At 45.1% G+C, this 15,414-nt stretch overlaps 1 protein-coding gene across 1 annotated transcript in view; it reads left to right on the forward strand.

Moving 5' to 3' along the window:
- Nucleotides 1-547: 547 nt before the first annotated feature.
- LPIN2 (lipin 2) overlaps nucleotides 548-15,414 on the forward strand; it is a 56,507-nt gene continuing 41,640 nt past the window's right edge. Inside the window, exon 1 of the mRNA XM_060027768.1 lies at nucleotides 548-1,021. Coding sequence (XP_059883751.1) covers nucleotides 935-1,021 — 87 coding nt within the window. The 5' untranslated portion in view covers nucleotides 548-934. The remainder of the gene's footprint in view (nucleotides 1,022-15,414) is intronic.

A 15,414-nucleotide genomic window follows, 5' to 3' on the forward strand; every position in this document is an offset into this window, starting at 1 on the left:
GCAAACGTAGTCATGTGGATAATGGCTATTTTTAACAGCACAGTCCTAGACACTGGCTTGCAAAAAATAGTGTATTTTAATTTAAAAATTGACGTTTTGTCTCTGTGTTAGTGTGTTTTAGGTTTTTAGAAAAATTCGCTTGAAGTTTCTGTATGTTGACTTACTGACAGCTGGAAAGGAGATACCAGGATGTTTGAATTTTAGTGTTGTAGTGCCATATTCTTGAAGTTAAATTGTTTGTTATTATATTATGTGATGTTACTGTTACAGCGTTAATATAACGCATGCTATGTTAGCATACAGTAACAAATTGTTATTATAACTTGTTCATTATTCACAGTGCTGAGCAGGTTAGCTCCCATTCAGAATTGTGAAAATATATTGGGTCATGGCAATATGACAAAGCAAAACATTTCAGTGATTTGAGTTCTATAAAGCATATGTCACCTGGCTGTCTTTGGGAAGCTCACTGATGCTTAGAAAGTATATGTAAACTGTGTTCCCTTACATGATTAATTTATTGAAGATTACTTCTTCTTATGTGTAGTTGTTTTGATTTCTAAAAAATGAGGATGTAATTGATTTAGGGAATCATTAACTCAATTCGTGTCCCGTGTGATGGAAGCACAGTGAGGCTCCTGTGCTTGGGCAGGACTTGGTACCTATCAGTGTAAACACGCAGCACAGCCCATCCCATGCCCCTGCTTATCTGCTTCAGAGGGACAGGGTTGAGGCTTTCAGCAAATCTTACTGGTAAAGTCATGCATACATTGCTTTTTTTTTTTTTTTGAAGAGCCATTTCCTTTCAGTTTTAACCATATTACTGTGTCTGCAGACAGTTTGCCCAGCAGAACAGCTTTTCTGTTTTGATAACTTAGAAGTGTGCCTTCATCTCTGAAAATAAGACATTCTGATGAACTAGTTCAGTTTTAAGATGTTTTCCTTGGAAGATGATAGTGAAGATGAGGAGGAGAAGGTTGCTGAAGGTGTTTACGGTGGAAGGGCCCCTGCTGGCATCTTGGTGAGTTACATCCACCAGCTTCCGCCTCCCCGCTTTCTCCACCTGGGATATGCTGTGAGGAGGGGGCGGGAAGACCGCCGGGGAGATCGGCTGATGCCTTTTCCTTGGAAAATGTAGCATCAGAATGAATTTTATTAACTTTTAAATGTTGTATTCAACAGAAATCTTTGGCTACCTGCTCTCCCTCCTTCACTCTACACCGTCTCTCTCCCCTTTTCTATTTATTATTTAACAAATAATAACTTTCTGCCTAGAAAAAAATGAAGTTGCTGCTTTAAACTGAGAATTTTTATGAAACTAGGTTTCCCAGGAACTGTATCTCGTTTCAGATTCTCTTTGCATCTAAGTGTAGTAGTTGAGGAATAAAAACCATTGAAAAGGTTTATGGGTTTTTTTCCCCTGTCTTTCAGATTTTTTGACTGCCTTCACCCAGTTCCCCATCCCCCAGCCTGCCTCTGGTGGCCCTAAATCTGATCTCTCTCTATGAGTTTGTTGGTTTGTTTTATGATTTTTGTTGTCCTAGCCAAATATTTGTGAAAACTAAACTAATATTTTGAAACTGGCATCTTCTTCTGATACGTGATGGGGAAGAGTGACAGCAGTCTTTTTTCTCCTGTGGTGGCAAACAGAATTTCTAATCTTGAAATATGTGGGGAAAAATGCAGGTTGTCTGAGTTTTTTATCTAGAGTTTCCTCTCTTATGAGACATAAAATAAAACAGGTCACATGAAAGTGTAAGTTTTAGAAGTCTGCATTAAGGAAACAATCAGGTGAATTAAGGACAATATAATTTAACTTTACCCATGGAAGCCTTTTCTGTAAAAATGATTTGAAGTAAATACAGTGAGGTGAAGGTAGCTTTTAGAAAATGAGGGGTGTACATTTTTATGAAAACAAGTGTAAAATAAACAAGACAAAAATTATACAGTTTCTAAAATCTGTGGCTCATAATCAGGTTGATTTTAGTTTTAAAGTTGTGCAAATTTTTGTCACCTTTAAAAATGTTACACATCTGTATGCTTTTTGCCTTTGGACCTGTTGGCAAAAATGTACTCGCTGGGGATCTCGGGAACTGGTGGAACTAGACATCGTTTGACTAGGAATGGAAGTCAGGGGCTACGGAGAGAGGTCATTTACTTTTGAAATTTCATTTTAATAGTACAGAGCACATGTATATACGGATTCCTGCGCACTTGTTGTAAAGGTCAGAAGGGAGAAGGGTGAACACAGCTGGCTGTGAAATAGTTTAAAAGTTCATTTAGTGAGTAGCACCAGCACACGCAAACCGCTCATCACAGGAAGAAGTTTGCTTCCTGCTGCTGGTGTCTTCTAGAGCGAGGGCAGCGGGTGTTTGGGCTGCATTTTATGACATTTCTTTTTGTGTTAACGTTAGAACATTGAAGTTGCATGAGTCACCTCCCAGCTCCAAGAGAAACTTGGTTTTTCTGAATGGCTGGTGTTCAGGACACGGGATTTGCTATCGGCTGAATGAGCTGTGCTGATTGTGTAGGAGACTTTGTAACCTGGGTGTGGGCGGTGAGGGGGAATCTCAGGGTCCAGGCCCTCAGTGACCCCGACGCTCCTTGCTGGTCGTATGCTGTTTGCGCACACCTCCTGTTGGAACGTGAAAGTCTCCATCATAAAGGAGATAATGTTATGTGTTTGGAATGTAAATGTAAAAATCTCATAATTTAAAAAACCATGAGGAAACTTCTGGGCTTTGTTAGAAATGGGGAATTTTTTTAAAAAATCGTATTTCTATAATTTTTAAACAAAAGAATATAATTCCTTTATTTGGCAAGGAAAAGGCCAAGTTATTTCATATTCAAATAACCTTGAAGTTACAAAATAATCTGCTGGCCTTATTTTCCCCCACTTATTTTAAATTACTTTGCATTTTTTAAATTAGGGCAGAATGTACTACAGGAGTTCTTAGCCAAAGTTGTAATCCTAAGAAATGCTCCTAGAATCGAGTCTTTCTGTGGGTTAGAGCTGGAAGGGGCCCTGGAGTGCATCTGGCCGTTCTTACTAGGGGTGAGAACCCCTGCACGGGGGTTAGGAAGACCTGTTCAGGCCGTCCTCGCTCCTCTGTGCTCTTTATCAAAGGGCCTGCTCGAGTCTCAAAAGCTCCCCTTTTTCAGAGAGAACTTTGTATGTTTATATTATTTACTGCGCGATGCAGTAACATAAACAGAGCTGGAAGACAGCAAGTCACCCTGTAGGCGGGGCAAGTGCCTTATGCTGAGGTGGGTGCAGAAGTGGCCGCCCCCAGCTTGGTGCATCTGATATCACCCCCTGCCTCACGGAATCCTGGAACCACACTGGTGAATGGGTCTGAAACCAAATGCTTTCCTCTAGGTGGACAGTGGTCACAACGCTAATTAAATATTTAGTTGCACAGAATTTCATTTCCTCACAGAAATGTGGTGATGTTACCAGTCAGGCAGTTTGGGGGAGCACATTCTCCAAGAATCTTTGTTTTTACAACTTGATTGATTGCCTGTTAATACTGAGATCTCAGATGAGCTCAGGAATTTGGGGGAGGGTAGCTTAGAGGCTGTGGCCAGAAGTATGTACAGGCTGTTTGAAAGTTATTTATTATCCATTTTTGCATTTATGCTCCATCTGTTTTCAGGAGAGACTTAGTGGTGGCCCCCTGTTAAAGCACACGCTGCTCTGCACTGCTGTGTGGTGCGTGACTGAACCACCAGCTTAAAACAAAATTCTCTTCATTCAGCAAATACTTATCGTGCCACACTGAATCCACTAGGTGCTCACAGATCTTTTTTTTTTTTTAATAAATTTATTTATTTCTTTTTGGCTGCGTTGGGTCTTCGTTGCTGTGTGCAGGGTTTCTCTAGCTGTGGCAAGCGGGGGCTACTCTTCCTTGAGCGGGCTTCTCATTGTGGTGGCTTCTCTTGTTGCGGAGCATGGGCTCTAGGCATGAGGGCTTCAGTAGTTGTGGCACGTAGGCTCAGTAGTTGTGGCTTGCAGGCTCAGTAGTTGTGGTACACGGGCTTAGTTGCTCCACGGCGTGTGGGATCTTCCTGGATAAGGGCTCGAACCCATGTCCCCTGCATTGGCAGGCAGATTCTTAACCACTGCGCCACCAGGGAAGCCCTCACAGATCTTTTTGTTTGCTGTTACTAATATGTCTGAATTATTTGCTGCTCTGAGTTTGTGAGTAGCACAGCTGGACAGATTTCCACCAGATGGCCGTGTGACGAGCACCTTATTTAGTTTGCCTGGCTGCTCGGTCCTGGGAGCCCGGCCGTTGGCCCCATAGACCTGGGTGAGCCCAGGACTGCAGGTCTGGTCCAGGGCCACTTTGTGCGTAGGATTGCCCGTGTCTCTAGCTGTCTCGACCAGGTGTCGGTGCAGTCTAGAGGGATTGGACACAACTCCCTGAAAGGATCAGAATAAAATCATTAACCTCGGGACTTCTCTGGTGGCGCAGTGGTTAAGAATCCGCCTGCCAATGCAGGGGAGACGGGGTTCGAGCCCTCGCCCTGGAAGATCCCACATGCTAGGGAGCAACTAAGCCCACGTGACACAACTACTGAACCTGCACTCTGGAGCCCGCAGACCACAACTACTGAACCTGTGTGCCTAGAGCCCGTGCTCCGCAACAAGAGAAGCCACCACAATGAGAAGCCCACACACCGCAACGAAGAGTAGCCCCTGCTTGCTGCAACTAGAGAAAGCCCGCGTGCAGCAGTGAAGACCCAATGCAGCCAAAAATAAAATAAAACAAATAAATTTATATATATAAAAAAAAAATCGTTAACCTCTCTCAGCAAAACTCTTATCATTATATATAATTTGTGTTTTATATTCATATCTTAGGTATTAAATATTCAAAACCAACCCAGTTCTTCTGAAGAAAAGATTAGACACCATTTCTAGAATCATTCTTGCATAGGTACTGTACATTGTCTGTTTGAAAGTAGGGAAAATGTTTATTTGATACTTTTGCTGTTTTGCTGCTTGTTCTAAAAAAAATACATATATAGGGCTTCCCTGGTGGCGCAGTGGTTGGGAGTCCGCCTGCCAATGCAGGGGACGCAGGTTCGTGCCCCGGTCCGGGAAGATCTCACATGCCGCGGAGCGGCTGGGCCCGTGAGCCATGGCCGCTGAGCCTGCGCGTCCGGAGCCTGTGCTCTGCAACGGGAGAGGCCACAACAGTGAGAGGCCCGCGTACCGCAAAAAAAAAAAAAAAAAAAAATCTTTTGTATTTGTTTCTTCTTTGAAGCCTATTGCATAACCTAGAATCATCTTTGCTTAATTTAAGACATTTAGGAAGGGTATTTTTCAATGGGTGGAAATAACAATATGCTGATCTTATTTTGTTGGATATCGTCTCATCTCTGCAACAAAATCATGTCAGAACTGTGTGTGCCCTTGGTGTAGCATCTCGGCCTCAGCCCGGATCTGTGTGGAAAAGACCTTCGTCAGAAACGTGCCTGAAGCCGGTTCCGGGAAGGCTGGAGGGGAGCTGTGTTATCTCTAGAGTGTGTCACTTGCTGAGATGCGGCTGAACTCCACTTGACCGGCGCGCGCGTAGAGAGGCTGCATTCAGTCAGGTCAAGGGGCAGTAGCTGAGATTGTAAAAACCTTTGGTCATCTTTGTTTTACATTCTAACAAAGCATGAAGTCATAACCGGAACCGTAATAGACACTCAGAAGATTGCAATTATGTTGGAAATGTCATTCCTTCAAGGGAGGCGGGACAGGACAGGCACACCCCTGGGTTCTGTCCCTCCCTGAACGCTGACGCACTTGCCTGCGGTCATCAGACACAGCTTGACAAGCTGCCATTTGGGGTCACTTGTCCCTGTCACTTGGGGTGGCCTGGCCATCGGGATTCCTCAGGCCTCCTGGGTGATTGCTGAGCTGGACGGTCACCAGAGCCCCTGCTGAGCTTTAAGTGTAAAATATAGATTTCCCAGACAGACAGTCAGAACTGGGGAGGCAGTGGAGCCCGGGAATTGTTTTGTCTTTAAAGCTGCAGACTTTGTTCAGATTTTTCCTGCTACAGGCCTTTTCTGTTGGAGGATCCAGCCTGGATTTGCGTGTAGTTGGTCACGTCTGTCATCTTCCAGTCACTGACCGCCCTCAGTCTCCCCTTTTGTGACATAAACTGCTGAGGTGAGTGCTGGTCAGTTGCTCTGTGGAGCTGCCCTCAGCTGGAGTTTGTCTGTGGCGTCTCCTGATTAGATGGAGGTCGTGTGTTTGTGGCAGGAGCAGCACAGCGGTGACGTGCTCTTGTCAGTGAGTCATGAGGGGTCCCTGGTGTTGGTTCTCTTGTTACTGGGGAGTTTCCCTACTTAATATTAAGGCGGCGTCTGCCAGATTTCTCTCCTGTGAAGTTACTTTTTCCTTTGGCAAGGAGTTTATATCTTGGGGAAGATAACTTGAGAACATACAAAGACCTTGTTTCTCTTCAAAGTTTCATCGTCTATTTTTAACATCCTGTGTCTGCCACAGGTACTGTAGTGTTCTAACAGTGGTCTTTTATTTCCCTCATTCTTTATTCATTGGAATTCATCTTTGAGAGGAATCTGTCCCTTCTCCCTACTTTTTTGATTTATATCAGTGTGGCCTCAAGAATATTCTGTAGGTTATAATCTGTCCTTATTTTGTTGCTCAGATTGTTCTGGGCACTCTTTCACATTGGCTTCTGTGTTCCTTTAAAGTGCCCCTAATCCTTTGGTTTTGAGCACCGGATTCCTACTTTCTGGCACCATGAGATGTCCCAGCCCTGGGACCTTTTACTGGAGGATGGTATTTATTTATTTATTTAAAATTTTTTTTTGGCCATGCCATGTGGCATGTGGGATCTTAGTTCCCCGACCAGGGACCGAACCCAGGCCCCCTACAGTGAGTGGAAGCATGGAGCCTTAACCACTGGACCGCCAGGGAGGTCCCTGGAGGATGGTATTTAGAAACTAGGATCTGGGCTCTAGATGTGCGTGCTGCTTCTCGATTGATTGATTCTCGATCGTGGCAGAGGGAGTAGGGATATTAAACACGTGTTCTAGCCCAGGTGTAAGCACGTCTGTACTTGTCCATCCGTCCATGGAGACTTCCGATGCCTGTCCAACACCACAGGGTTCATGTTAGCCTTCCTTCTAGGAAATTGTATTTTTAGAAGCTTCCCAGGTGTTGGGATTACTCAGACTTGGGGATACGAATCTGGACCCAAAGGCTCTTGTGGCTTTGAGTACTCACTACTGACGGACAGTCTCCGACTCGGTGAATCATCGTTTTCCATTCTGGCTTAGTCGTCACTTCTTCTGACACTGAAAAGAATTACTTATTTATTTTTAAAATTTTATTTATTTTTATATTTGGCTGTTTTGGGTCTTCATTGCTGCGTGCAGGTTTTCTCTGGTTGCATCCAGCGGGGGCTACTCTTTGTTGGCGGTGCACAAGCTGCTCGTTGCGGTGGCTTCTCTTGTTGTGGAGCCCGGGCTGTAGGCGTGCGGCTTCAGTAGTTGAAGCACGCGGGCTCAGTAGCTGTGGCTCGTGGGCTCTAGAGTGCAGGCTCAGTAGTTGTGGCACACAGGCTTAGTTGCTCTGCGGCATGTGGAATCCTCCTGGACCAGGGCTCGAACCCGTGTCCCCTGCATTGGCAGGCAGATTCTTGACCACTGTGCCACCAGGGAAGTCTTGAAAAGAATTTTTATGTCCCTCTTAGCCCTTGTAACTAAGGGATCTCAGCCTCCTAGGAGTAAAAGTCCCCAGGTCTTTGTAGTGGAGTAGAAACCCATCCATTTTCATGGCTAGCATTCTTACAAAACTTTTTCAGAGAAACTGAGCACACCTGAGGGGGAATGTTTAGTGGTTTGAATGCAGAGGAAGTCCATGTGTATATTAATAAACACACAGTCCATGCAAACAAGTGACACACCAGTTGCCCTAAATTTCACTAAAACTAAATTTATCTTAATCCTTGCTTTTCTTTTTGATAAGGCAGTATGCATTTTTTTTTTTTTTCTAAAGTGTAGCTTGCTTTCGAAAGCAGGTATTTTCTCTTATCAGACATCAAGAGGATAAGCCCTTCAGCCTTGGTTGTTGAGGATGTTTGGTTTGTGAACTTTAGACCTCCATGTGCTTGTCAGGTTAGCAGCTGTCAAGTTAGTTAAAGTAGTTGCAGCGAGTGGCCTTCAAATCCTTCTGGATCGTTCATCTGGCTTGTTTCTACCTGAGCTTAACCAGGTACCATGTGATGCAAGTGGAGAGCCTTTCAACCCAGGGAATTAACATATTGGGACAAGTTGAAAATTTGAACTTAATTTATCTGTGATATTAACCAAGGTTCTTTGAGGGCATGAGAGGGAGATGGATTAAGTTTAACTTGTCTTTCTGTAGACCTGCAAACTCCAAGAATATGTCCATTTGTTGCCATCTCACAGCTGTAATTTCAATTGCAAAAGAGTCCTGATGTCAATTCCTGACTTATAGGTCAGTGAGTAAATGGAAAGAACTTCAAATAAAGTCGTATGTTTCAAAGGAAATTGTATCCTACCAATGTCTGGACTAAAGTGATAGTTATCACTGAAAATACTACATATGTATGGTTTATATAGAAACTTGCTAAGATTGTGTGCCTTTCATGTGTGAAAGTGAGCCAATCAGATTTCCTGTTTTATTTTCAGTTGCTTATTAGTTATCAGTGATCACCACCAAAATAGGTTAGCCACAAGTTCTTATCCAAGAAAGTTTAGGATGAGAACATGTTCCTTAAAACATACATTTATGATCATAATGTAATCACATCTTGAAGGCTACTCCTAATGAAAAGTGTTAACATTTTTCGTGTGTGGTAGCATGCGGCAGAATCGTGGCCTTCTAAAAGCACTTATGAAATTCCTCCTCATTCGTAGCCCTGAAAATTACAAAAACTTGGCATTGGTGTGTTTAGGAGCTTGTGGCCCCAGGATACAGAAAGAGCCCGGGCGTTTGAGGCAGACATATCTGAGCTTTTGTTTGTGCTTGTCACTGTGTAACCGCCTGACTCCTGGTATGCTGCCTGTTTTCTCTGAGCCCCAGTTTTCTTGCTTGTTCAGTGCATCTAAGCTAACATTACCTCACCTAACCGGGAGGATTCAGTGAGATGAGGTGTGTACAATGGCGTTTACCCCATCACTGCCCCACGGAAGAGTACTGAATTGTAGCTTAGGTTACATGTGGTTTCTCAAGGCTGCACATAGTTTCAAATGTTAGGACGTGAGTAAATGAAGAGTTTGAATTGTCACCAGTATAAGTGGACCTATTTTAAGAAACTCGCATATATGAAAATCCAAGCTCATAAAACAGTTAAATTATTACCATTTTGTACAATGATTTAAGGAGGGATTTATCTTAATAGCAAACTCCTCTGAGTGCACTGAAGACATCTTTAAAACAATACTACTCCTAAGTATTTACCCAAATGAAGTGAAGCTATGTTCACACCAAAGCCTGTACACAGGTATTTTTAGTAGCTTCATTTGTAGTCTCCCCAAACTGGAAACAACCCAGGTGTCTATCAACTGGTGAATGGATAAACAAACTTTGGGACATCCATACAGTGGGATACTACTTAACAACACCCAGGAACAAATTGCTGATACCTGCAAGAATATTGGTTAATCTCAAACGCGTGATGCTAAGTGAAAGATGCCATATTCCAAAGGGTACGTACTCTGGCTCCATTGATAAGGCATTCTGGAAAGGGCGAGACTATCGGGACAGAGAACAGGTCAGTGGTTGGCTTGGGATGAGGAAAAAGGATAGACTACAAAAGGGCATAGGGGCATTTGGGGCGGCAGTCTAGTTCTGTGTCTTGATTATCTTGATGTTGGTGATTGTTATGTGGTTGCATGGTTAAAACTATGAAAGGGTTAATTTTACTCCATGTAAAGTACACCTCATTTTTAAAAATCTGTCTTGGTAAGTTCAAGGTACCGCTATTTGAAATCTTAAAATTGCATTTCGTAGCAGAGTTGGCTTGAACATTTAGCTAGTTTTTATGTGCTGATAGGTATAACCATTGCACAAAGGTTGACTAATGTCTTTCATGATTACAATTTCTTAATGATTTTCCTTCCACGTTTCTCTCTCGTCCCTGGTGAGGTTAAACGTTCCCTGTAACATTCTGATCTGTCACCTCAGGTACAGGTGGATTAGAACTGGGCATATTCTACACCATGACAAGAAGAGCTAAGAACTAAGAACTAAATTGCCAAAAGCTTCGTTACTCTGCTGTTTGGGGACTGAAGGGAGAAGCGGTGAAGAGCAATGCAGGGATGAGAACCATTGAGCTTCATAGAGCTGACTCCGGGTTCGGAGCAGGTTTGGTCATGGGAGTGATGTGAGGGCTGAGGAAAGTCCTCGGGGCCTCCTCCTCCTGTGCTGCTTGCCACACATTTTGTTCTGCGTAGTGACATCTGAAGGTAGGCGTCAGATTGCGCATTTAGCTCCCCTTGCTCTGTTACAGTTCTGTTGAAGAAAATGAACGTCCAGGTACATTGCTGAGCTTTAGGAAAATGAAACCATTGCGACCAGCCTTTTAGTGTGAAGACTGTGCCTTGTGGTGTTGGGCGTTTGCCTGTGAGTAGACTGGCTGGTAGAAAACGATGACCTGAGTGTGTCCTGTGTCATCTGTTTTTCGTGACCGTCTTGCCCCGGCCCCTGACTTCCCCCCAGGCCCGGGCTCATCCGCCACAGCGGCTGCGGGCTGCTCAGTGCTCTGCACAGCAACCTGCACGGATGTCCTTTGTTCTCACAGGGATATTTTTAGATTTACCCATGGGAGGCGGGTGTCATTCTTAACTGTCACCCACGTAGACTAGATTTATCCAGGTTTTTTTTGTGAGATCTTCAGGAGCATCTGGAGAAAAGCATTAAGTTCTGAATATCTGAGCATTGATATCGGAACGTCGGGTTGGCCTCCACTGTTGGCATTTTTTAAAAATATATATGTACATTACATACATATACATTTAAAAATACATACACAGTCTCTTCATCTGCCTCTGACTTCTCTCATTAGGTTACAGTGCAGCACATAGTGTGTGCTCCTCCTCCTTGCTGCTCTGTTCACCAGACCTCGCAGTCATTGCTCCATCCATTCCTTGATCCAGAAATGTTCCTTAAGGACTTTCTCCTGCAAGGCACCGTGCCAGGCTCTGGGGAGACGGTGAAGCGGCGACACTTCTCCTTCCTTGGTCAGAACTGAGGGTCTGGAGGTGGGATGGACAGTGACCACGTGGGCCATGCTGTGTGGGGAGGGCGGGCACCCTGGGCCCACCCAGCCCTGCGCTGCCTCCTGCTTTCTTCCTGACCGTCCTTGCCCATCTCTTTCTGACCTTCTTTTCCATTGTGCTCTGGGTGTTCACAGTCTGTTGTGGACAGGCTTTATTTGTTCCCATCTCCTTCTCATCCAAGAAGCCGGAAACATCCTTGCTCCTCAAATAAAATATTAGATTGACAGCCAAAGTCGTTGATGGATGGAGAAGAAAACGGGTGTTGGATTTTGAAGGGTTGTCTTGAAAGTTATTGGACCAGGGACTGTGGTGGAGGGCGGGGAATTGATGGTTTTTGAAGATGAAATAGGTGACACTTACGTTCTTCCTTTCGTTGTATCTGTTGAAAACCTGGAGCAAATAGTTGATAAAACTTAGGCCTCACCTCAGGAAAGAACATACATTGCTGTGGTGGCAAAGTGTCTTCCCTGTGTTGAACATTACTCAGCCTGAGATAATTGCTCATCTACTTTGTAGATAGTGTGGTGAGCTCATAGAGAAGTGAGCCCATTGAGCAGCAGTCCAGATGCCAGCTCAGGAAGAGTTCCAGGACTCCCGTCTTCCCAGCACCCAAGGCTTTAAGCCTTTGCAGAGTCCTTTTTACCAGAGTGATTTTGGCAGCAGCAAGAATAGGTATGGAATTTTATCACAGGGGCTCTTTTACATGGAGCTCTGCTTCCCTAATCTGGCTCATCTTCATAATCAATTATTAAACTTTTTCTTTTTTTTTCTTTTTTTGCGGTCCGCCGGCCTCTCACTGTTGTGGCCTCTCCCGTTGTGGAGCACAGGCTCCGGACGCGCAGGCTCAGCGGCCATGGCTCACGGGCCCAGCCGCTCCGCGGCATGTGAGATCTTCCCGGACCGGGGCACGAACCCGCGTCCCCTGCATCGGCAGGCGGACCCTCATCCACTGCGCCACCAGGGAAGCCCTCAACTTTTTTTAAAATTCAAGAAAATTTGCGTTTTTAAAAACTGTTCAGGATGATTTTCATGTACGAAAAATTTTGAACCAGTATAGTAAGTAAAATTCTTGAAGTTCAGCCTTACTGGGAAGTTCCCCACCAAATCTGCCCTTTTTGCTTCCCTAAGTTGATTTCTTCACTCATTTAAACACTATTTGCTGAATCCCAGCTAGGTGCCAGATGTGTTTCTAGCTCCGCCTAGAACTTGTGGCTTGATCCTGACTGTCCTCTCCCTTCCCTCCCAGAACAGCCCTGCTGCCTCAGTCCCCTCTCTGCCTCTTCTGCTCTTGGAGCTGTGCTGTCTCTTGCTGGAATTGGTTGTAAGAGCTTCCGAGGTGGTCTCTGCCTCTAGCCTCCTCTTCCCCAGTTCGTCCTCCCCGCTCCCTTGCCTCTGCCTGCTCCTGGCTGCTTGCCCAGATGCCCTGAGGGTGAGTCCAAGGCCTTGCGTCATCTCACCTTTGCCTCAGGCTCCACATACCCTCCCCAGTCCCTGTCCTCCAGGAACCTCCTTTGTTTGGCCTGATAAACCCTGCCATTTTTGCCCCTAGAACAAATACATGTTTGTTCTGTTCATTTCATACAAGTATGTTCTGCTTCCTGAAGCCTTTCTTGACTCTCCCATGCAGGTTTTCTTCTCCCTTTGTCTAGTCTTCCTAAGTCACCAAAATAGCGTGATCACAAGGTATTATGTAAATTAAGACAGTATTTATGCCTCTTTCTCTTGTTAGGCCCAGGACTTCTGAGGGAAAGAGGGCAGAGTTTTATATCGTAGGGACTTACTGTGGTGCCTGGCAAGAAGCAGGTACTCAGTTTTGCTTGACTCTTAAGAAAATCGTCCCAGACACAGCCTGGGATGATGGCTGTTTTGATAGGTGGATTACACATCCTCTGTTGTGTTTTCCTTGCAGGAGTCGCGCAGTCCTGCGTGATTGTTTCTAACTTCAGTCAGCAGAGGTATTGCTTTGAGGGGCCTTTCCTGGATAAGGCTTTCACAGCCCTCCTTTTCCATCCCGACAGGAAGGCCATGTGGAGAACTGCCGGGGGACCCTGGCTGTTGGTCTGTGGACTCGCGCACGGGGCCTTGTGGTCTGGGGATGGCGGAGCCCCCTGCCCTGCGGGGCCCTGACCCCGTGCTCTGGACAGGACACTGGGGGCAGTGCATGTGGGTGCACGGCCAGTGGCGTTTCTCAGGGACCTGGGGCTCCAGAAGGTCCGAGGGGCTCACGGACCGTCTGTTTGTGGGGCCCTGAGCCGGAGGACCTCCCCTCGTTGAGGGCGAGGGACATTCCTGGTGCTGCTGTTTCCTGTTCTGATTTTATAAAGCAAGAATTAAAGGCAACTACTATAAAATAAGAAAAATTAAACACATTGGCATTCTGCTCTGATGGTGAAAGAGACAAAACAAAACTGAGAGGTGTTGCCTTGAGTCTCTGCGGGAACCTGTCCCCAGGGCGTCTCCTGGGCCCTGGGACGTGTCTTGACTGAGTTAAGCCCCCGGGGGACAGGCAAGTCCCCTGGGCCCCTGCCCTCCCGGGGTGCAGCCGGGAGAAGCTGCACCTTCAGGGAAGTGACTGCAGATCTTGCGGTGGGGGGGTGGGGGGGGAGGCAGGCATATGAAATTTCGAGACTCCCTTTGAAGGTCAAGTGAGGTATGTTTGAGAAAGTTCTTGAAAGATAAGTGCTACTCAAATGCAGAATGTAAGCGTGGTTGCCTGGAGCATAGGTGGGAGCCAGATGGTACGAGGTCACGGTATGCTAGTGTTTGTTTCCTGAAGTTTCTAGAAGGTTCTGTTCCCTCGTAGCACATTCTGTCTGTGAGCAGACAGTTGGAATGTTGAGGGCAAGTTCTTTGATAAAAGCTGTTCTTCTCTGTCCCTTGTGAGCTCTCAGGACATCCACTTTGTGGGGGTCCAGCAGCGGGTGGTGGCCAACCCTGCAGGGAGGCAGGAGGGTGGGTGTGGCTTTTTTGGACCCTGTAATCACTTCACATTTGTGTGGCCAACCAAGTAGCATTATGTGAAAATAATGCTCCTGTTACTGAAAGCAGCAAGATATCTGGGGATATCAAGGCTTTTATCATCATTGCTTAGAACATTTCTGTCACTTAGAGATGCAGTTAAGGACATAGGCTCCAGTATCAGACTTGAGTTTGAATATCGGCTTTACCACTAAGTGCAGCGACCTTGGACGATTCTGAGCCTCCCTTCCTTCCTGTAAATGGGAATATTGATACCAAAGTCCTGGGTGGTTCTGAAGATTATATGAGATAATGTACAGGTTAACACAGCACTTGACATGTGATGGACGTGTAACAGCTGTAGTTGTGTTTGTTAGTGGTAGTAACTAGTAGTACCAGCTAACTAGTAGTACCCAGCATTAAGAAGGTAAACTTAAAGCTCACGAAACAGACTTTGATTATATATAAGCGTGGTTAACAATGTATCCATTTTTGTATTGATAACAATTTAGAAATCATAATATTTTAATAGCTACCTATGTCTCTGTGGTTACTCTTCCCTAGTAAAAGTGATTTTTGATTGAACATGTCACCTTTAAATGGTTTGGGGGCAGTTTTTATCGGAGGGGGTTTTATTTGAACCCACTTACTGACGCATTCCATTTATAAATCTCTACTGCATATCACGATGATTGACTTTAGTTTCTCTGATGCTCAGGAAAAGCTGCTAAGCAAACCTTTAAACCTTTGGTAAATAATTGAATCTTGAAAGCTGCCCATCTATTCCAGATACTAGTGTATGTTTACTTTAAAATGTTTGATAAGAAAAGTCTGATCGTGGGCACCACTGAATTTCATGCATGAAGGACTATTTGGTCTGTTGGCTTTTGTGTGTGAAGGGCCATTTGGGCTCTAATGAGTATTTTAGTCGGTTACTGTCTACTGGTTCTTTCCGTTGTCAGTCTAGTGATCTGTAAGTGCCTCCCTGTCTTGGGAGCTCCCAGCACGTTAGCCGGCTTGTGTGCATTGTGCTCTCAGCATGGAAGCCTGGCCCCAGACACACACTGTGCACTGAGTGGATTGGGCATTGGTCAGGCCTGTCTGTGCCACAGTGTCTAGTTTGGGATCTTCCATTTAAAGGAAGTCAGTTCTCTAGTTTGTCATAAAAGTGAAAGTAAACCC

The sequence above is a fragment of the Delphinus delphis genome, chromosome 13 (genome assembly GCF_949987515.2).
Source record: "Delphinus delphis chromosome 13, mDelDel1.2, whole genome shotgun sequence".
Taxonomy (NCBI): Eukaryota; Metazoa; Chordata; class Mammalia; order Artiodactyla; family Delphinidae; genus Delphinus; species Delphinus delphis.